Source organism: Anneissia japonica, unplaced genomic scaffold (assembly GCF_011630105.1).
Source record: "Anneissia japonica isolate Jap-2015-1 unplaced genomic scaffold, ASM1163010v1 scaffold6788_len1366326_cov149, whole genome shotgun sequence".
Taxonomy (NCBI): Eukaryota; Metazoa; Echinodermata; class Crinoidea; order Comatulida; family Comatulidae; genus Anneissia; species Anneissia japonica.
In genome coordinates, this window is record NW_022692324.1 from 347,260 (window position 1) to 371,192 (window position 23,933).

At 33.2% G+C, this 23,933-nt stretch overlaps 1 protein-coding gene across 1 annotated transcript; it reads left to right on the plus strand.

Annotated features, from left to right (window-relative positions):
• The first annotated feature begins 6,857 nt into the window (after positions 1–6,857).
• Positions 6,858–23,472, plus strand: LOC117100239. The gene is made up of 4 exons (XM_033239839.1): positions 6,858–6,881; positions 6,998–7,192; positions 16,279–16,407; positions 23,417–23,472. Exons 1-4 carry the CDS (start codon positions 6,858–6,860, stop codon positions 23,429–23,431), a joined length of 363 nt encoding a protein of 120 aa, XP_033095730.1. The 3' UTR covers positions 23,432–23,472.
• The last annotated feature ends 461 nt before the right edge of the window (positions 23,473–23,933 follow it).

Sequence of the window (23,933 nt, forward strand, 5' to 3'; positions counted from 1 at the left end):
TCAAAACCATTTCCTGTAATTGTGTATTAATCAACATCAGAATCTCATGTATTATTTCCTTCTATCACTTTATGAGGGTGTGACCTCTGTTTTTGTAGCCACTATCATGGTCACGGACTGCAAGCACCTGATTTCTGTGGCAAGGAAAATGTGAAATCTTCTGCAAGAGCTTAAAGTAAAACTATAAAAGAAAACACTCAATGTCTCTTGGATGGTGTGTTCAATTTGGCCTAAGTGCATGTTAAAGAATGCTATACTTTCTTTATTATTTCCTTGTTTGTTTAAAAATGTTCTGTGTTGTTGTTTATATATTAATGTGTTTGTTGTTAATACTGTACCATTGTTTCAGACAGTCTTTAATATGTGGATGTACTAATTTGTTGTCTACTGCCCTCTGTATTTGACTTACTGACTTCTTACCCTAACTTTCAAAAAACATGAACTAACCAGTGATGCCTTTTAAATTTGGAATTAGGTCAAATTCTTAACATTTGTTAGAATAATTAGGTCGCCTTATAGTCCTTGCATATTTTCACTAAAAAAAAATTTTTCAGAAAAAATGCATATTTCATACATGTCAAGTAAGAATAATTTTCAGGCATGAGGCTTTTGTTCTTAAAACCCTCCCCAGGAGGAGGGTGTCCGGCTTTGCCACTTTAGGGTTGTATTTTCACAACTGAAATCTGTTTAAGTATCCTCTTTTACCGATGCTTATCAAATTTTTCAACTAAAGAACACATGAGATACCATAAAAATATGTAAAATTATATGATAGGCCTAATACTGTAATAATGAAAGAGTCAAACAAATGTAATGGGTATACTCTTCCAGAAAACTATAAAAGTGCAATATATTGGCCGGCTTGCGATATTGTAGGCAGCTCCATTTGATTGATTGAGAGTAGTACTTTAAAAAGAAAGCCAACCCAAGTTAACCCTGTTGTAGTGCGCTGTTTATTTGTGTTCGAATTTGTAATGACAAAAGCAATCCTATACAATAGATGATGAATATTTAGTGAGAGACCTACAAATTATACATAAATGTTTTATTATAGACAATATTACATTTATGTGCGAAATTTTGATCCTTAAGCGTGAGAGAGACCTCGAGTGCGCAAGTCTCACGCCGAATGTGTGATGATATTGCATTACCAAAATTATTATATTAACCAGGTCGTTGGCATAAATTTTAGTTTTTAACGCTTGAAGGGAAATAAAGTACCATTTTCTTCACATTTTCATTACAGAACATCTCCCAATTATGTCCCCCTCCATCCAAACAGGGTTCGTAAATAAGAAAATTCGTAATTCAGAGAGTTTAAATTTTCAGCATCTCGGTGTGGTGAGGGTAGGCCTAAGCCATGCTACAAATTACAAGGCTAGGTAGGCCTAAGCCTTTCCATGGGAGAAAAATTTTGTCAAGAAATATGCCTTGGATTTTACTGTTTTCTGCAACAAAATAATATTTTACAGAATCCAAAATTACCTGTGCTCACTGTGAAGTATTCATTTGAAGTGATTTCCGAATGTTAATTATTCTTTTTCATAAAGATCACGAATCCATGCAAATAGATTTACTGTAGAGTATGCCTGAACAAGCATGCACAGCTCAAATATAATATATCTCGGCTGAAAAAGATTGATATTTCTTGCTTTAAACCTAGTTTGATATTATTATTATTTATTGGTTTGAATGTTTTCTTTTTAATAGCTGATGTAACAATTTAAATTATTTTGGAAGAATTTAAAATTTTAAAGTGTTTTTGTAGTTAAAAACGATCGTTCGTAATAACGTCATCTCTGCCAATTCGGTTCGTTAAAAAAAATTGAAAGTTCGTAAATATGAGGTTCGTTATTGGGAGATGTTACTGTAGGGCCTACTAGTAAAATTGAGTGGAGTAGATTGCGTCCGCTGTTATACTCTTGCCAGCACTTGGTATGGAACTTCTTGTTGACACTACCAAATTTCCTAGAATGCGGTGTGTGAGCCAGGGGTCCGAGTACAAATACTGGTTATTATGTAAGGCTGGCTTACTTATTGGAATATTTCATATTCCAATTTTTCTTTTTTTTTCACTGTTGTTCAGTTACTGGGGACAATTTTATATATATATATATTTTTTTATTTGAGAGGAGTGTCAAAACCCCCTGATTCCCCCTTTGGCTGCACCCCTGATACTACAATAGACACTGATAAATATACAATAGCACTGTTTAAAAATAAATGAAATAATATATGAAAAAAAATACTAAGTATTACATCTGATGTGGAATAGTACTAAAGTTAATATGTTATTTAAGGTAGGAATGAGTTATTAACCTATTTGTGTTTGCTTTCACTTGGCCATCCAACATGTAATGTAATGTTATGTGACAATTCAGTGGATGTAATACATCATCAGCTATTTTGCTATAAAGCTCATGTAAAGCAACCTTTTCACAATTATCTCGATTTCTATGCCTATAATTGTACTTGTTGTTTTAGATGTGATTTTTTCTATATATGTCTAGGATGTTTTAGTACCATGCAATGCTACAAAAATGTTTAAAGAATTGATCATAACTTTTATTAAAGAAAGAGTGTTTGTTTAGGCAAAACATATTTATTTTCTAAACAAAAAACGCATAGAAATGTTGTGCATTAATTTTATAAATTTAGCTTTGTTGATTTGCATTATTTTAAGCACATGTTAATTGGCTTAAAATTTTGGCCTACTACCCTCTGTCTCAGATCGTGCCCCAAAGTTTCTGGACCTTTGTTTGTCATCAAGATGTTGAGTGGCATGAATATTGGGATAACATGTTCTTTACATCATTTGGTAGCTTTAGGGCCATATTAAGGATTGCAATAATAATAATAATAATAATAATAATCTTAAGCTGCCATTACAAGTACAGTCTCACCCATGCTTGCATGGAATAATAATAGACTATAAACTGATGATGATGATGATGATGATATTATATAAAACTTAATAACTAAACTAAAAAATATAAATGCACAATTGACAAACACCCAGAATGAATATTAATTTCATAAATTTTTCCTTAGCTAAAAATTTGGAGGATGCTCAGGGTGTGCAAAAATGAACCAACAGCAGGGTCAAGGGGAAGAGCTTAGGTATTGTGGGGTCAGGGCTAGAAAAAGTGCATGACCGCACAACCAGCGAATGTCCCGGAAGTATTTTGGGGGGAAAAATAAAAAAAATGAACTGTTGGACTATATACTGTAGTACAGATAACATTTGGTGCTGGAGGCATTTTATCGAGACATTTTTCATGTTCGGAGGCACAAACGTTTTTTTTCCAGACCTGGTGGGGGTTCCGAAGCCTTCTGACTACTCCGCCTCGTAATCCGACTATCTATTAGAAAATAAATTTTACATTCAAGTACATTTTCGACTTTTTCCATTATTCAAATAATCAGTCAAAATAGTAAAACATAAATTTTATAGTATTAAATTTATTAATAAAAGCTTAAGAATATCCTTGTGTATTATCATATTTTCTAAAAAAAATAGCTGACCCTATGATTTTATAGTTATGAAGTGGGTTGGTCTTGAGCAACCGATTTTCTTTAGACTTATCAGCGAGATTATTATGTTTCCTGTGTCATTTTCAAAGCTTATCTTTTTCTTTTTTGTTTAGTATGCAACTCGACATCACCATCATATCTGAGATGTGTCCGAATTTGACCCAACCTGAATTTTATGATTTCTAAATTAACGTATTGCTCATGGTTCTGTCTTCTATGTAAAATCGAGGTGTCACTTAACATAAACTGCATCTATATTTTATAGACTTTGCATTTAATGCTATTTGATTAGTACTTATGTGCAATGGCCCGGTCAGCAGAATAGTTAATTGACTATAAATTAAAGTAGGTAGTTATTCAAATAATCAGTCCACCAATCAGAAGAACTTGTTAAACATTCATCATGCGAAGTATCTCTTCATCATATATTTCTCTTTTGCTTATCAACTCTCCCACACATTTATCAATTGCACATATTATCAAATGATGGCCCATCCATCTATTAGAACTACAGGTCGACCATACCCATTCTTATACTAATATTCATTAGCTATTGCTTACCAACACATTTATTGTTTAATAGATTTTTTTCTTTCATTTTTTTTCTTTTTAATGTAAGTTTTTTATTCTTTGTGGGTATAAATATGCACAGTAACATAATTAAATTGACATGTCATATAGGCAGAAGCCCAGGAGAAACTAGATAGTTAAAAGAATGAGCAGTTTAAATATAATGAGAAACACAATTTACAATATGAAATATGTAATATCATTAATGACAAAAATTAAGGCAACTGAACATGATTTAGATAGTTATCTGTAATATTCAGCCCTCAAAATTAACGTCAGCATTCGGCAGTGCCGGCGTAAATGCTGGCGTCTAGGCACCCGTCGCCGGCGAGAAAATTGCCAACGTGCAATTTTCAAACACCAATTCAACAGAAACGTACTGCTACTTTTCAAGAATAAATTACACTAATTAAAAAAAAACGGAACTTCTAAGTTAATCCCTTACTCACATGTAGCTGTTCTGTCTGTATTCTCCGTTGATTTTAGTGAAAGTGAAAGACGATCCCCAACTCACACGTTCTGCAGTGCGTCGCCAACATCTCCTAGAAAGAACAGCACGTAGAGCGTGTTCTTCGTCACCAATGTTTGCTATCCTTTTGACTGTGGTGGCTTTTATTTTAGGGATAAATATGCCCAGAGTATTTTAGTTTTAATTCGTTTTCACAAAAGTAACATGAAAACATATTTCAACATCCATGGTTAGTGCTTATTTTTTATCACTGCAGCTAGCCTAGGTCTACCTAGAACTTCACGTCAGCACTCTGTGGATCCGATGGTCCACGTAGGCGCGCGTAGGCTAGTACTTAGTACTAGCCTAGGTTTAGGCCTAGTACTTGACAACTTTTTGAAAATGCCGACGTAGGACCGGCGTCAATTTTTTAACGTCGGCGATTTTTGCCGGCGTGCTTTATCCCTAATTTTGAGGGCTGAATATTTGTAATTGTTATACAGCACCATATTCAGATACATATTAATATTCATCCACCTAGTCATCCATTACCCATCCATGATCACCCATAAACCCACCTCTCATCGGACGTCTACCCGTCCATCCACGTATCACCAACTCATTCATCCGCGATCACACAGAATTACAGAATAGCAGGGTGAAAGTACCATTGTAGATGATTGTGCTTCTAATGTAGTTATCATGAAGTCAGCCTTAGCTATTCAGGATATACTGTACAGGAGTTAAACCTTTTTAAACTGCAAATCCTCCTCACTCCCACACACCACCTACTGTATTTACAAATTTTCATTTGGATTGCCATATCAGCATTAATTTCATCAATTTACTAAAGGAGGTGGAGTAGGCTATACGTTAACAGGTTTAGGGACATATTCTTAGTAAAAAATATTGAACTTTTCTTAAATAGATCACAAGTGAAATTGGCATTGACATAAAGATATTACACCTTTATAATAAGATAGGCCATAGGAGCGGTTGGCGCACCGGTTGTGGCTTGGATTCCCAACCTTGAGGTCGGGGGTTCGAAACTCTGGCTGTGCAAATCGCTTGTGTCCTTGGGCAAGGCACTTTATCTATGGTTGCCTCTCCACCCAGGAGTACAAGTGGGTACCTTGTAGGTTCTAACACAACCTGCGCTGATTACTAGCTGCAATTTATGGAATGATAATATAATTTCATTTACTAATTTAATTTGGTGTTTCAATGTGTTCCATATGTGTTTGATCCAATGACCGGGGTAGTAATGTGAAGCGCTAGAGGCCTTGTAAAGGCATGAAGCGCTATATAAGAACGACATATTATTATTAACAAAGATTATACCATATGACAAAAGTGATCAAAAAGTGATCAAATTTGAAGTCAACAATGAAGTCCTGATGTTTTTTACTTTATAGTGTTGTCTTATTCTCCAGTATTGTTTGGAGTAGCACACTCACACAGTGACACACACAAATAGAGTTACTAGGCTTGCAAAATAGTAAACATAAAATATACTTGGTATTATATTATCGAGTTACAAACTTAAAACACAGGTGAGGTATCACAACCTTATTGTTAACTGTCGCAATAAAGAAGGCTTTTATACAATTTATGCTGGCTTTAACGTAGAAGATGCATAATTTTTCCTGTTATAAATCAGAAAGTGTCATTATGGCTGTCTCACTACTGGGTTAACCTGAACTGGCATATTTTTAAAGATATATATAAGTTTTTAGATAATTTACTAATAAATTAATGTAAGTTTCTGTATGTTGCCTGTATACTAAGAACAAAATCTCTCTTCAGCCTGAATTTGCTGTACATGTGCCATGGCAATGGGTTAATAAAGTCGGGCATTGTCCAAATGAAATGAAAAATCTCGAAGCTCATTTATTCTTATTTTATGAACTAATTATATTTAATAGAATAAACTCCAAAAAAAGAGAAAGAAAGTCCATGATTCTTGATGTTGGGCCATCTTCAGTGATTGAGGAAAATACTGTACTATGATTTGGTCCATCAATCGACTTCTATAATACAGAATTAATATTCATATTGATATCAAACGATGTTAAATCTTGTGCATTTATATCTACCTGAATACAGTAGAACTCCTATTAAGGGAGCATCCATTTATCTGGGACCAAAATAAATGTCCCTCTATAGGAGTGTTCTACTGTATACAACACATTGTGTTAGTTAACTGTCCATTTCAAACAAACATTCAATTGTGAATAATTGTCGATTTTGCTAATCAGTGGTTTACTTGTCTCTCATTTTAAACTTCCCGTATTGGTTTTCTAGTATGAACTATGAAATTAGCTTTGCCGTATGTGCTTATTTATTTTAATTACTATTTTATGAAAAATACAATGTCTTAATAAGGATGAAATAATTTATATTAGTTATATTATACTATGATTAATTATCGGTTTTATTTTATAGTTGATTTCTGTGGCCGCTCTGCTCTGTGTAACATCAACAACATTTGACGGGCAAAGCTACCTAATGAACCCAGGGGCGTGGCGGTTTAGGGTGTTCATTTTCACGTCGGTTGTATCCATCTTAACGTCGTTCCTGCTACTTATGGCGCATGCTTCAACCATTCATCGCATGATGCCCATCGATTGGCTTTTATTGGTATGCAACCAAAACAGGTTTTATACTCAATTTTTTCATTTTTATGTACCGTAAGTCTATAAAGCCAAGAAATTTGGCACCCATTTTTAAAGCCAAAATTTGGGGTCAGATTTCAATGCTAAGAAATCCAAAGCCACAATCTTTTACAAGCCCTAGGTGTAGTAACCGTTGCATAAAATTAAATGTATAGTCAAAAAGCTTTACAAGAGGCATGTGCTTTATAATTGCTGTTTGTCTAGCCTAGTGTTATGAATATACATTTGTTTATTGTTCAATATCTACTTGAAAAGTTTTTCATTTATTTATTTACAAGTACTTTAATACCTGTTCTTTATGCACATTGAAATTGTTTGGATGTCAATTCTTCTATATGAGTACCGGTATTCAAATAATTACTGGCTGTCTATTGACTGTAGACATGCTTAGAAAACTTCAATTTAATACAATCTTTGATTTTACAAATTTACGATTTTATATACATTTCATTTCATTGCTGATGTCAAACAATTACATTTCTTTTGCTAAGGTCAAGCAAAACTATTTAAAAAAAAAATCAAGTTGTGAATATCACTATCTATATGAAAACATGATATCATCTCTTAATGTCACTGTTCGGCTTTGTTGCTACATAAACAAAACATCAATCTTTTGTTAATAAAATAATTTTCACGAAATTGAAAACAAATAAAAATCAGTTTGTTAATTTAGTGTAAATATATCACCTACCTTATTATTGGTATCCACACAATGCTACATTTCTTCAGTCACTGCTGCTTAATACACAGCCAAGCCATACATTGGCTTCAAACGTCACATGTGCGCTTTTGGAGATATTGCGTAGGACGTCTGGGTGACACTGAGTGACAAGTGATCCGGGGAGCCCTACCAAGGATGAGGGTTTGTGTTTTATGCCTGGGGGGGCTTGGCTAAACCTGGGCTTGGCATCTACAACATCTGTAAACATACTTAGGAGTTAGTCCATACTACTGTAGGTGGCCATGGGTAGCTGAACTTTTTCTTAACGGTTGCCAAGACTAATTTATTTATATACTGTAGAGAGATTCGTCAAAACTTAACCTGTGTTGAATAGTTTTCAAATGTTCTGAGAAATTAATTCCAATTAGTTAATAATTAGGCCTTCCTATAATCATAATAACTAATCGTTGTCTTTGATTCTCTTACATGTTGTATTGAATTTGGAGTAAACATTAGTAGGTTAATGAAGTATAATTATGAAGAATGCAGTAACTTAACTTTTATTATGTTGGAGCTAATAAAGGTATGCGCAAACTAGCAGTTTCTACTAAATTTTTGCACATATTATAGTAATTTGTTTGGCCAATACAAAAAATCAGGAAGCTCCATGCAAAAGCATTGTATATTGACAGGTCAAAATATAACTTAGTATAAAAGTTCTGCAAAATATATTTTGAGGCTTCTGACATTTTTTAACATGTATCTTGAATACAAAAAAAAGAAACTCCTTAATATGGTACCACACTGCTGGCCATACAATTGTTTCTGCTTTAAAAAAAGTCTATAAACTCATCTGTTGAGTGTGCCTACACAATGTTGACCCTGTCAGATGGCAAAATAATATATACAGAGTGCAGAAATACTGTATAGCCTAAAGCTAATAACTAGGAAAAAAACTCAAAAGGTTGATGGATTGGAGGCTTAGAATATCATCAATCAGCTGATTGCGCTGCAAGAGTTATGTAAGGTGTGTTCAGAGAGTTCTAGCTGTCTGAGTTCAGAGGGGCTGAGGCTGATGACGTTCTAATCATCAGTTTGTCCAATTCAATTTGCTTCAGCATGTAGGACGTACGTTAAACTGGGACGTCATGTATATTGCATACCAGAATTGCATAATAGGTTTTCCTTTCGAGTAATGGCTCTTTCATTAATGCACAAATATTTTAGGTTAATAATTTAGAGTTTATGAAGCCAGATATAATTTCTACAAATGTTTGGAAAGATATACAATGGGGTATTTGTGGAAGTGTTTTATTTATAATATGGAGCATAGGTCTTGTTAGTTTATTTTAACATTCACAAAAAAAAAAGAAGAAATTTGCCATCTATACATGTACCTAATAATAAGGTTGATAAATATCATTGTTGTGAGTGTAGTATTGCTAACAGTTAGCTTTTGCCCCAAAACCCAGACATAATCTTTCTACAAGTACAAACCCATCAGATGTACAATAGGAACACCAGCAGTGATGTCATCACATCAACTTCAACTTAAGTCATGTATTAATGTACCTACCTTAATGCATGATCAGAAATGGATGTAGTACCCCAAATGTTTTTGTAATAATTTTATACCAAAAAGAGCCAAAGAAAATAGAAAAGCCTGTTTGATTTAAACCTATAGGGCCTTTACCTAAATACCAACAAGGCCAAAAAGTAGGTCTTTGAATTTATGCTACAATCAAGAAGTACTGTATAAATAAAAATGAATCAGCCTGTAATGCACTTCTGTGGTCTCCATTACATGGAAAGAGAAGAGTAGGTTGCCCATCCCATACATACATTGACCAGCAAGCTGACGAATGTGGACTCCTCCCATATGACCTACTGGCTGCAATGATAGATCTTGATAGATGGTGCCGAGTTATTAGCTCAAACAGATGATGATGAGAATCAAGAGTGTAGGGTTTGCTGTAATATTTATTTCTTATAAAAAACAGTCACAAGTTAACATGTTTGACTGTCAAGCCTTTTTTCCTATTAAATTCTGCCTCATATACCAAGGCATAAAGAGCGCCACCATAAGAACATCATTTCCATTAACTGTAGTGAAACACGAACAAACTTACGGCCGTTATTTTTTAATTAGATCTTTAGTTTACAGTACATGCAGTACAGTAGCGGTATGTTGGACAGGCGTGTGAACAAGAACTCTCGTCATGAGCGCCCTCAGTATAACCCTGTTGGAGGTAAACTAACATTCCTGGTTTCCAATATGTTACACTTAAACAGTAAAAAACCCTATATGGATGTACACCGAGATATTTAATAAGAAATTTGGTGGAGTTTTATATTTATATTATCCATTGCAATAAGAATACTTTATTGTCATTAAACAAATAAGTGAACAATGAAATTTATTTTGCTAGTTGGGCAATTCCATAAATTCAGACGTACATTTCAGACACTTTGTGAATCTATGTTTTCAAAATGAAGTTTGCAATTTATTTTTTTTAAAGTTTGCATTACATCTACTGGTTAGTACTATCAGGCCAACAATTTTTATTTTTTAACTCGCATGCATCACAGAGATACGGGTCAAAATGACAAAGGTCAGGGTCAAAAGTCATAGTAATAGGGCCCTTATATCTTCGCAACCACATGTGGTAGAGAGTTAAGTTTGGTGCCAAGTTGTTCAGAACATTTATATTTCTATTTGTTATAATAAAAAATATTTTGTTAAAAAATGACCGGACATGCCATTTCTGACCTTTGACAAGTCTCCGGGTCATATTCACAGGTTCTCATATTTCCGTAACCACTGGTGTTTAGGGAGTTAATTGTGGTGTCAATTTGTTCAGAACATTCATATAAACAGATTATAAGGAAGTTGGATCTAAATTTGTAACCAGAAAAAATGATTATTTGGTTCCCAATTATTAATTAATGCAGACAGTTAAACTAGTAAAAGAAAGACTACATTAAATCTATTAGACTAAGTTCTAGCTTTTGGTGTCAACTTCTTCATTAAAGAATCCTGCAATGGGCAAGTTTAGATTTTAAAGGTTTTAGAATTAGAAATTATTATAAACACCTGTAATGTATAGAACTACATTTTTGCAACGGCAAGAAAAATCATACTGTAGTAAATGTAGTTAATCAAGATGACTGTATGGTTATTCATGCTAAATAAGGTGTTTTATCTTACATTTATAATATCCTGTCATTTGAATATAAACAAATAATATAATCATGTTAGCTGTAATTGTAATTACTGGACATTGTTATGATGAAGTACTGTAGATTAAGTAGGCAGCCGTGTTTATCAGGATGATAACATTATTATGTAATTTGTGTATTGCCTGCCTGGTTTTTATTGGAGATGTGCTTAAAATTTTAGTTCAAAAAATTATTTTTGTTTGTAATATAAGCCCATGGTACTGAAAATATGTGCATATTGCATACTGTTTGATAACAATAAGACAAAACGTGCTTCAGGAAGGAAAATTATAGTAAAGCCTAAATTGATCTCGACCGGAAACCCAAGTATGGGGATCGTACCCAGAATTGTCAATGTTGTATTGTATTTTGTGCACAACATGTAGCCTACTGTAACTACAGACTATTACACATTGATAGTTTCCAAATTTTCACTATATTTCATAGGTTATAACACATTTTACATGGCGTGACGGACGTACAGTGACGGATATACAGAAAAAATGTATGTCTGTCGCATGGTTTTGCTAATTAGTGTAATTAATGGTAGGCTTCCAATTTGCTGTATACACTTGGTATATCTAGTATGCTTTATAACAAAGTTTTGGTAATTTCTTTGTACCTGGTTAGAAACTGAAATAAACAAATGTCATTTTCTTGTGACGGACGTACAAGTTTCAAGGTGTATGGCATAACGAAATATACAAGAGAAAATAAAAGTATAAAATATGATAAAATAATGAACAAAGAATATGAATACAAGTTAAGATCACTACTGAATAGATAGGTATCTGTTGAATAAGGTATTATATAAACTGATACTGTAGGTCCACTGATCGATCCCATAGTATAATACATACTCCAAGTATCGAAATGCACGCCATCATGTCGGGATTCAATATTTCAATATTAATTATTGCATTTAATAGGAATGATTCTCTGTACCGTTTAGTGTGGCATGGCATCGGCCAACCAGACCTGAGTGTTTATATTACAGTGTAATGGGTGGTTTATGTCTTTTATAATTTTATCGAGCATTTTCAAGGCACTATTTACATTAATTTCGTCAATGTTTTTCAATACATCATTACTGCCCATAACACGACCTGCACGATTGATTTCCTGATTTTACTTTTGTTGTGTTCTGTTATGCTGCTGATCTAGATCATGCAATGGTGATATGATAACCATTAATTGTTTGAATCAAGTAAGTTTTGCCTGCCAGAAGTGACAAGGATCAACCATTGGCCATAAGGAGACAGAGACATGGGCATGTCAATCATATTAACTCAACATGAAATATATTATCATAGCCATGATAATGTATTTATCTATATGGAACTAATGTTTTCTTAGCAAAATTTTAATGACTTGAAAATTTACTCACTTCTGTTTGCATATTGGACAAATTAAATGGTATTTGAACCTGGAGAAAAAGAGAGGACCCAGAATATTTCCCAGGTGATTATTTGTACGTAAGGAGTACAACAAATAGAGTGAGTTTGTAATTAGGGATCGGGAGGGGTAAAAAGGAATGGGAAAATTATGCATAATTTTATGAGTTGTTTCTTCAGTCTAACAACAAAAGCTATCCTTAGTATTGGAATGTAAAAGGGAGTTGAGAAGATTGTTCCTCAGCTTACAGTAGCAGCTTAGTGTAAAACATAAGATTTTCAATTAGCTCAGCTTGAATTATATGAAGGATAAAATATGGTTTGCTGATACAGGCCTCTAATTCTTGGTTCAAAGTCGTCTCAGTAAAATCACATGGATGACTATGGGCAATATAGACATTTTGAAAAGTAATTATGACATGTGTTAGTAGTTTATTTACCTAAATCGATATTCAAGGTTTATCTTGGTGTTGAAGGGCAGGAATGTTCCATTAATTTCTGTTTAATTACAATAACAACAATATATTTATTCATGCTAGAACATATATTTGTGTTTGTGGAGAATGCATCCCCATTTTTAAAATTTTGGAGATCAGTAACTCAAATTCACCCAAATTTACATTCTTTTCATTCAAACTAGCAATGTATAAACAAAAAAGTTATATGATTTTTAGATGAATTATCGTTTCTTTTTTTTTTTGTTAAATGTTTTTACTAAATGATGTGTGCATACAAAATACTGATAACTCTTGACAATGAATAGAGGCTATAAAATATAATAAAATTCATATACAGGCTGAACTTCAGACATTGAAAAAAGGCTGTATAATAAATATAATTTATATGGCATATAAAATGAAATTTTTTTACATTGTCCAAAATAACACCAACATAAATTTTTTCAATTTGGAATGCCAGATATAATCCTGCTTTTGAAAATTGTTCAATTTGAAATGATAGGAGCGAAAGTAATGTCCACTGGACCTAAAACAAAAATTGAAATTAGATTTGATTTTTCATGTTTTTTTCCTCTTGTCATTGTTTTTTTTTTGCTTTTGGTTTTTCTTTTTTGTTTTTTTGTTTCTTTTTTTGCTTTTTTTTGTTTTGTTTTTGGTTTATTTATTGTGAACCTGTGCAGAACATGACCTGAAATTTTTTTAACTCCTTTTATATACTGAATAAGGAATGATAAGAAGAAAAAAAATAGTCCAGTGATTAAAGATAATAATATCATGCAGTTAGCAAAGCCATATCAAATTTATTCTTTATTAGAAAATAATGAGGGATAATGATGCTGCATTAAGATTTGAAAATTGAATCAAATGGCCTCTTACTTCAATATGCATGAATATATTATCTGTGCACCTTGTACTAGCTAGAGAATTTTCAATTGCTTTACTCTTGCTTTACTCTTTGCATGGTGGTATGCTCTGGGTATTTGTTAATCAGTACAGTAGTTTCTTTTATGTCTTATAGTTTTAGATGCATTTTTTATTCTCGCATTTTTTTAAATATGCAACATTCTACAATATTTTTTTTTTTATCCTTTAAATTAAAATTTATAACATAATTAAATGAAACAAGTTATTACAAAGTGCGACAGACTTTAGTACAAAGTGCGACAGCTCAGTGTATTACAAAGTGTTACGGGATTTTAACTACAAAGTGCGACAGCTTGGTTGTTACAAAGTGCGACAACTTGTTATTACAAAGTGCAACAACTTTGTTACAAAGTGCGACATGTATTACAAATTGCAACATTACAGACCTCAGTGGAAGTGTCTTTTGGGTTCCTTGACTTATCCTTGGAATTTTTGTATCAGTGTGTATATTTTTAAATTGTCGTATTTTTTTTTTCTTGTGATATGAGATTTTTCCAATAAATGCATTTATTCATCTTAAAAATTTAATTACACTGTATTTACCTTTCTGTGCAGGTCTACAATTGGTGTTTGTTATATAGTCCTCTTCTCGCATGCTTCTTACACCGATAACATATAAACTAAAATATGGTTTCCAATCTTTTTCTGCCATTGCAACGTTATTTATTAAAGAGGCAACGTCTTTAAAAATGTTGAAGGACCCCCTAAAAAGCATCTTTTTAATATTTAATTCGTCTTTATTTATTTATTTATTTTTTTGTTCATTTTTGTGTGTGATAGTGCTCTGAGATTATTATTATTAGGGCGCTATATTAAAAACCTATATTATTATTATCATTAGTCATGTGTCATTGAGTCCTGGTATTGCATATTGAATGTTTTTTTATTTATAGTCTTTTGGCATTTTAATAACAAAGCAAACAAATTTTATTAGAGAATGTTTATGTTTGTCATTGGGTATATAGAAATTGATTGTTGCATGGCTGCTCAATATGCATACTTTAAGTGCTGGCTGGATGCTTTAGGATCAGCCACTCACTGATAAGACTGTGTAGTGCTGTTAAAAGGATTGGCTCAAATGTATTTTAAGACCGACCTAGGCCTGACTGGCTATGCTTAAAGCACCGTGCAAGGGACTTGATATTGTAGTTTTTTCTTGGCAGTATAGTATACTGTAAGAAATGCATTATATATTGTCCATGTCATATAGTATATCTGCTGTGTAGTCAGTAAATTAGGTAGTGGTGTATATATGATAGCATACTTTGCCAGTGTGCACATTTCCCATAGAGCACTACAGTGTTACGTGACGATACCATGTGATACTACTCTGTTGCTATCGTTGCAAAAGGCGTTCAACCGGACGCCATTTTCTACATTGACACACCACTGATCCCAATTTCTAACGTAATTATTAAAGATGTTTTATCTAATACTTTTTCTTTGTAAATTTTAATTGATGCATTAGGCCGACCAGCCCTCCTTAAACTAACGTTAGAATACCGCACTTTCGCCGGTAAAGAACAATTAAAACCTCATACAAAAGGCAACTAATCCGTTTACCCATAATTGAATCCAAGGACACCAGTGTTAAACACTCAGTACTTTTCCTTGATAATGTGTTAATCCAGTTAATATAGTGAGATAACGTAACGTTAGTTTAAGGAGGGCTGGTCGGCCTATTGGATTAAATGTGTGTTCAATAACTAATATAATGCAAGCTTTTGTGTTTTTAGTAGATTTTGATGGTAACATATAAGATTTTAAAATGCCTATTCCAGAAAGCCTATGAAGTCATTCAGGTGTAATATACAGTACAGTGACCAACGTCTGTTGACAACAGAGAACGCCACCTGGTGTTGTGACGACATGACTGTGGTACTAGCTATAACATAAAAGAATGGATGAGCGCTTATAACATACACTAGCAAAGATGTCACTCCACCCAGGATAGTTGTACAGGTCTCTCTCCAATTAAAGACAACTTCTGGGACTGTGATATCTAATTAGAATAATAAAGATCAAAGATATTATGTTAATTTGGGACCCTAGAAAAGTGGTCTTTAATTAGAGGTGGTTTTAATTGAAGGGAGGCTTGTACTGAGATAAATAAGAGCCAAAATAAGTAAGAAGTTATATAAAAGATCTATAACTGCACATTAAAAACAAAATATAATTTATAAGTTATGGAAATAGATTTATCTTTGTGTAAAGTATGGCATCACCAATATTAAAAGTCATAATGTTTTTCCAAGTATTAAAGTAATATTGATTATGTTAGCTTCTTTGGTGTTTGTAAAAGTGGCTATACAATTTACAAATGAAAATTATTAATTATTAATATTATTGTTTTTATTGTGTTCATAAATCCAGCGTTTCTTTGTGTATTTTCTAGGATATTGGAATATCTGGAGTACTGACTTTCTTGTACCTGGTTACTACAGCAATGATAGGTGCTGTTTACCATGAATATTCAAACAAATTGCGTGTCTGGCTTGACCGTAATATCCTCCTCGCTGGAATGGTAAGTATTTTACAGTAGGCCTAATAATGCCACATAGTTCATTACTTTCTGCTATTCAGTGATCTCTGTGCACAGAGATATAATAATACTAGAGCGCTAACTGCAATGTATTCGATGTTCGAAATACGCAGAGCTATGTGTGTGTACTATCCAAGGTGGCTGCCATAGATTCAGCCAATCAAATTTTGCCAAAGCACTATCATTTTCAATGGCGCCCTCAACTTACGCAGAAAATTCAGTACAGCTAGTTAACCGTATGTTTGAAACTCAAGTGTTGCGGTGTATGGGTGTAATGTACACGATTTTATTTATTTTTTTATATTTTTGAATAAGATGCTCTACCTGGCCTCTTTTTGGCTACGATAGTTCAATAAATTGTTATTATCAATACTAATTATCATTAATGAAATAATAGTCAGTCAGAGAACTTATTGCTGCGAAGCAGCCAATTCATATTCTTGACAGCAATTTGACCTCTGAAAGGTCATTGTTTGTCAAAAAACAAGGGCCTAAGACGACTGAAAAGCGGAGTTTCCTTCTTTTGTTCTGCCGGGTAAAATCAATTACTTTAGGCGATGTTTGTAGACTAACCAACACGTACCAACTTCCGCATGTCGCGCTAGCCTTATCCTACTAGGCCTAGACTAGCTAGGATGGTATAGGCCTAGCCTTGAAGGTCGAAGGTCCCAATGAAAAACAACGTCGCTCCTTGATAGCTAACATTTTCTATTTAACATCACAATAATTCATTATTAGACCTATAGTTGTTTTTTGAATTGTACTCCACAAATCTCAGCTGATACCTCGCACAACTTGAGTAACGTCTCGTATCTATTGTCGTGACGTCATGGCTCGCTGGCTCACACTTGCGATGTCTCGCACTTGTGATCAAATAACACGCTGGCTCGCACTTTGGCAACACTCTTTGGCAGTCATCTTCCCCCTAGAAAACCCGCCCTTGGAAACTTGCCCCATAAAAAAATGTACACTTCCTAGACCATGCAGTCTTCAAAATAAAAATTGTAACCTTTGGTAATCAACTACATTTTCCACATACATACACAACATACACTTTTTGACAAAAATGAAAAATTACGACTTTGTTACCCAATGAGAATTGTTCTAATATAGAAAATGGGTCGTGTCTTATATTATTTGTTATATATTTATTATTCATTACTTTCACTTGACTCGTATAAATAATTTTGTTCAAAGAACATTTATATGCAGTTGTACTTCGCAGCACTTCACTTGCAATTTGCAATTTCTAGTTTATGGTAATAATATGTATACTAAGCCTGAAGGTGGTGCTTTCCTACGGCGGCCATCTTGGATGGTACACATGCAGAACTCTGCATTGCTTCGCCATCTTGTCAGCACTCTACTTGTTTAATAGCTCTATGTCTCTTTGTCCGTAAAAGCAGTAATTTAAAAATTTTGCTCTGACTTAATTGAGCTAGGCCAGTTGCTAATCATAAACATAATTGAATTTGCCAACAATGACATTTCATACTACAGTATGTACGTGTTGCTTAATCTTATGTGCATGTTAAAGGATGCAGTACACTTATCATGAAAAGAGTAGTTTTATCCCCAGGCCTGGAAAGAAAAATGTTTGTGCCTCCAACCATGAAAGTGCTTTTGATAAAATTCCTCCAGCATCAAATGTTATCTGTACACTATATAACCAAGCAGTTTATTTTTTTTCAATTTTTCCCCAAAAAGGCCTCCAGGACATTGACCATTCTTGTACTGTCTGATAAAATCAACTTCTAATAAACATATAAAACAGTTCATATTCACATGTATATATGAAATATAATAGCCAATTTCCGAGGCTTGGGAAGTACTGTAGGTAGTTGTTCATTTTGGATCCTCAGTACTTCCTAGCCAAACCTCTGAGACTTGGAAAAATGATAAAATGTTCATTTGGAATAATATGGTAGGCCTATAATTAATGCATTCCATTCTCAAAAGACAAAAATTATACAGAAACAAGTCAGTTTTGCAAAGGGAAGATTTGAAACTAAAAGTATAGCAATATACAGGGCACTACTCGCTGCAATTTTTTTTAACCCGTATTCAATTGATCATGACTTAACAAGCAAGTTCAGAGTTTGCTTAGCAAGTTTGTTGATAGACTAATAGAAGATTGCTTATAATAATAATAATAATATGTCATTCTTATATAGCGCTTCATGCCTTTACAAGGCCTCAAAGCGCTTTCACATTTACTACCCCGGTCATTGGATCAAACACATATGGAACACATTGAACACCAAATTAAATTAGTAAATGAAATTATATTATCATTCCATAATATTGCAGCTAGTAATCAGCGCAGGTTGTGTTGGAACCTACCAGGTACCCACTTGTACAGTACTCCTGGGTGAAGAGAGGCAACCCAAGGACACAAGCGATTTGCACAGCCAGTGTTTCGAACCCCCGACCTCAAGGTCAGGAGTCCAAGCCACAACCGGTGGCGCCAACCGCTCCTATGGTTATAATTAACGTAGATTAGTCCTGATGTTTTACCTTGCAAAACCTTACATTACATACACATACATCATACTTCTACAACTTGCTTCATGATAAGAAATGTAATGCACTCGTAAATTGTTGTCCCGGGCCCGGCTAATTTTCGTGATAAAGATAAGAAATAAATGTAAGCACATATAACTCATTTAATTTATATATATCCAGAAATTTAAGATTAAAAAATAAAGAAGCTTTATGTGCTCTAAATTGTGAGAAGGTAATACATCTTACTATCACCTTTTGTGTACGAAAAATTGGTTCAAGATAAAAAATAAAAGTGCTTCCCCAAACCTCAATACCATAAGTCAACAAAGGATATATAAATGAATAATATAAAGTAACCAAGGTATTTCTAGGAACAAAATGTCTTAATTTAAAAAGAATCCCAACTTTCTTTTTAACATTTTCACAGACATAATCAATATGTGACTTCCATAATAAGTTTTTGTCAAAAATAATGGCTACAAAATTAACAGATAAACTCTCTTTAATTATAACATTATTTATAGTTAAATGATCTGGTTTAATGATAGCTTTATTTTTAGAATGAAAAATCATATAGTTAGTTTTCTCTGGATTAATTGTCAGCTTATTGGAGTTGCACCAAATAATGATTTTTTGAAATTGAATATTGATTATAGATAAATCCAGGAAATTACCAGAAAAAGAATGAAATAAATTTGTATCATCTGCAAAAAGTCGAAAGTCAAAAAAATCCAAATAATTGGGTAAATCATTGATATAAATTTAAAAAAGAGTAGGTCCCAATACAGAGCCTTGGGGAACTCTACAAATAATGTTTAGTTTATGCCTTAAATTGCCGATAAACGGTGCGGTGTTGGTTTGGTTCGTTTAGGCGTTTTCTTTTTTCTTTGTTAGTCTAAGTTCATGGTTCTTTTTTATTCTCTTATCCGTTTCCTTCAGTTGTTGTGAAGCGCCTTGAGGTTGGTCTAACGGGAGGCGCTATACAAATCGCAGATTATTATTATTATTATTAGTGTATCTGAGAAATAATTGTTTAATGAAATAAACTGTTTTCTATTACTAAGATAATTCTTCAGTCATGGACCGTGTTCGGACGTAAACTCAAATACATGTGTAATCTAATAATAGTCTTGGGGCTAATTCCGACGGCCGTTCGGACGAGTAGAATAAGTACCGGTAAAACTAGTAACTTCTCGTATGTCTTTCCTTCAACCAAGGTCAGATACAAGTTTTTTAGCAATATTTTGTTGTTACTGTTTAAAACTATACATAATCTAGCCTTTGTAACTTCATTTGGAGCTTCAAGTGATTTCTTTACCGTGATAACAAAACTTTATTACATTTGGCACATGTCCGCCGCTAGACGACGCCATGTTGTTGTTGACTGTAAAACAACTCGTAAAGTTGTTGTAACAAAACTAATTTAAAAGTAGGTATAAAATTATTTTTCTGTTATTAAAATAAAAATTACATCTAATTATAATTTTCAAGTTTGTTTTTAAAGCAGTAATACTCACTTAACAAATAAAATATGAATTAGAAATGCAACATTTGAACGAATACAGTGACGTATGTAAAAATGTCGCTCGCTCGCTGGCCTACCGTAAAGAACTTTTTTTGTTGTAAGTTTAAACGTCATTTTCTCGTGTTTTGCTAAAGTTCGTACTGTCAAACTTTTTGAATGCTTTTAAATATTATTTAAGTTATTTTCATAAGGATTTAAAGTATTATGAGAAAATGGGAACGGGATTGAACGATAGAAATTTTACTCCGGCCCGGTGTTGTATACACATCTAAAATGGTCAACTTTTGATGTGGGCCTTGTTACATGTGATTAATTATGCCTGGAGGCAGCGTGTAATTGAAATATCCACTAAAAAAGATGGGTTTTTGGGACAGATATTTTGTGAATTTTTTATGGCTAGAGGCAAAATTTAATTGCCACACGTGGCCTCTCAGTTGGAAGTACCCGGTAAAACTTTACTCGTCCGAACGGGCCCAAAGAAGTGCATTTCCTCGAATGCCATAATGAAATAATTTAGAACATAATTTATGATTAATTGTGTCAAAGGCTTTATGAAAATCAATGAAAATTCCACAAGAAGATTTTTTGTTATCAATGTCAAACTGAAGCTTATTAAACAAGATTAATAAGGATAAGGAAAAAAACGATTAAATTCATTTACTATGTCATTTGGATCAGCGATTACGGTAATATTGCCATTTTGATGAGAGATAATGATTTTATCTGGTAAGTTTAATGTGGTTGATTTTCTCCCAATCAAGGTATTGATTATTTGCCAGGTTTTTGGCATAGTCATTCTTATTATTAGTGATTAAGTCATGTGAAAGTCTCGGCCACCTTGCGACAATGCGGGGCATCGTTTTAATGTACATGCCCAGCTAGGTCCCTGCCACTTACCGCCGTAGTCCCTGTAAGATGCCCCGCTAATAAATGATTGGATAAGACTACGTATGCATATCACTAGTAGATTTCCATGGATGTTTGGAAAAGTACGAAAACAAAGGAGTGTATTGTCAGATTGATTTAATTATTCTATATCAAAACAGAAATTAGGCCTAAATAAAAAAATAAATACATGTAGTAGAGACAGATTTCCTTGCCCTGGCTCATGTACTTGTGTATTTTTGACGCAAACTAGCCTAGGTCAAATTCACGGTCCACAAATTTTCACGCAACACACTTACACGCGCCACCACCTCGGTCCTCGGCATTGTGTGGAGGGAGGTTTAAATTTTATTATGTAATTTATACTGTGATCTATGAAAAAAATAAAACCATGATGGTAGGCCTAAAGTAGCGGTAGGTGATTTTTTAATTACCAAAACACACAGTAATTGCTGACTTAATGCCTAGTCCTAGTTTAGGCTAGGTAGGACCAGACCCAGTTTGACAGCACTAGGCCGCCTAGGCATACATGCCTGAAACCGCGGCTACATGTAAAATTCCCGGCCATTCTGATTCCTGTTACATCTACAGGTAAATTTTAGGTATGTCCCGGCATTACAGAGACACATCTGTGTGTACATCCCCGGCTCAGTCCAGGTTAGTGCCCCGCTTTGGTGGGGTGGGGGCGGGACTACAATTGACAAGTGCATAACATAAGATCAGAAAGAAAATGTAGTACACTTAATAGAAAGAAAACTTCAGCATGTTACCTATCATTAAGTTTAAATTAAACAAAACTCAGCTGATGAAAAAGTGTGTATAAAAAGAATGTTTTGTCCATGCAAACAAACGTAAAAGAACCACAGAATTAAAAATATTACAAGTACTGAATTTTGTTTGATCTAAGAGTAGACGGCTCAGATTAATCATAAAAAAAAAAAAAAACTGAATTGTTAGAAAATAATTTTAGCAGCTTTGGCTAACGGTAGTGGTTCATTGTGTAGTCCTATTCATGTACATTTAATAATAAATAAATAAATAATGAATACTGTTTAAGTAAATAAATAAATAATACTTATTATGCACTTCACAACCTTTATATAATGAACCATATTTGATTTTTAGAGTTAAACTTTTTATTAAATATAGTAGCCAAAATAGGAATTTGGAATTTCTGACCAGTAGAGGGCACTTTAACACAATTTCCTACCCAAACTTGTCCATATGGTAGCATGTGTGCTAAGTTTGAAATTGTTATCATACGGTATATGATTTAACCAAAAATTAGGCCCTGATGGATTAATTGTCATTTATTATACAAGATATCATTTAACAGTGCCTTTATGTTTTCTACTACCATCTGTCAGTAACACAAAATGTATGTTTGTTTAAAGTTGCGCATTTTGGGGTCCCTGACCGTGTGTGCGTTGCCATTAAGATTTCTTTGTTTTTTTAAATATATTTTTAAAGTGCTTTTATTTACCTTTGTCCACTTTCTGTAGTCTGTGTAACCAATCACAACTAAGAGTACTACCAACAAATGTAAAGTTTTATAGGCATTATTAATGTAATATTATAATGTTATAGCCATCTGTGTCTGTCCTCTTGTCAGGAGGAGCAATTTAACGATGTAGTGAATGTGCTTCTTTAGTTCTCTTAAAAACTATCTTGTCTGGAAAATTGCATTTGTAATGTTATTAGTTGAGATATGTGATATGATGTGGTCAATTGACATTAATGTGCATAGTGTAATTTTTTTTTTATTGTAAACAATTTTTGAAGAAATAGAATGTGATGTACTGTAAATTTTGACTATTTTCTCATTCAACAAACATTTATTGATTTATATTTATTTCCAGCATGACAATTTTTAATATTCTCAGGAACAGAAAATAAATTGAAAATAACCCTACAACATCAGCTAAAAAAAAGTAAATATTGTTGTGTTGACATTATTTATTTATTTATTTTTCATTTTTTTTAAATTTGTTTATTATATTCATCAAATGATTTTCAATTGCCTCAATCAAATGTCATCAATAAATTGTAAATTATATTTACTTTTAAATCATCCAGGGTTATGAAACATAGAAGCATTTATGAAAAATGAAAATTATTCTCGATGTTTTAAGGTTGGTATTAATATTGGATCTACAAAATTTCATTTTCACCCAAATTCTTTGGTTAATAAACTACACAGTTGAAAGATTTATGTTTTTTAAAGAGGCAAATATATCAATTTGTCAATTCAAATCTTTTGAGCTAAATGTTACATTCCTTGGAAGACAATCAAACCTGCTCACGACATCATTGCATAGTATTTGAATCATGTATGCAATACCTAAGAAAGACTTCTTGCATCATCATTCATCTGTATTCATCATACACACATAGATTTCTTGCATAATCATTCATGTGTATTTAAATCTTGTACACATTAGATTTCTTGCATCATCATGCAGACTTTTGAATTATGTTCATATTAGGTCACTGGGTTAATTTTCTCATTTTTTTATAGTAAATAATTTGAGAAGATTTTTAATTGTGTTAGGCGCTATATAATAAGTCTATTTCCATTCTCACATCACCATCC

What these genes read in the sequence shown, in the direction of transcription:
- LOC117100239 (XM_033239839.1), top strand. Translation starts at nt 6,858, where the DNA reads ATGAACTATGAAATTAGCTTTGCC. An exon ending in ACTATGAAATTAGCTTTGCC is followed by an intron (nt 6,882 to 6,997) that starts GTATGTGCTTAT and finishes TTTATTTTATAG; the next exon opens with TTGATTTCTGTGGCCGCTCT. An exon ending in CCATCGATTGGCTTTTATTG is followed by an intron (nt 7,193 to 16,278) that starts GTATGCAACCAA and finishes TGTATTTTCTAG; the next exon opens with GATATTGGAATATCTGGAGT.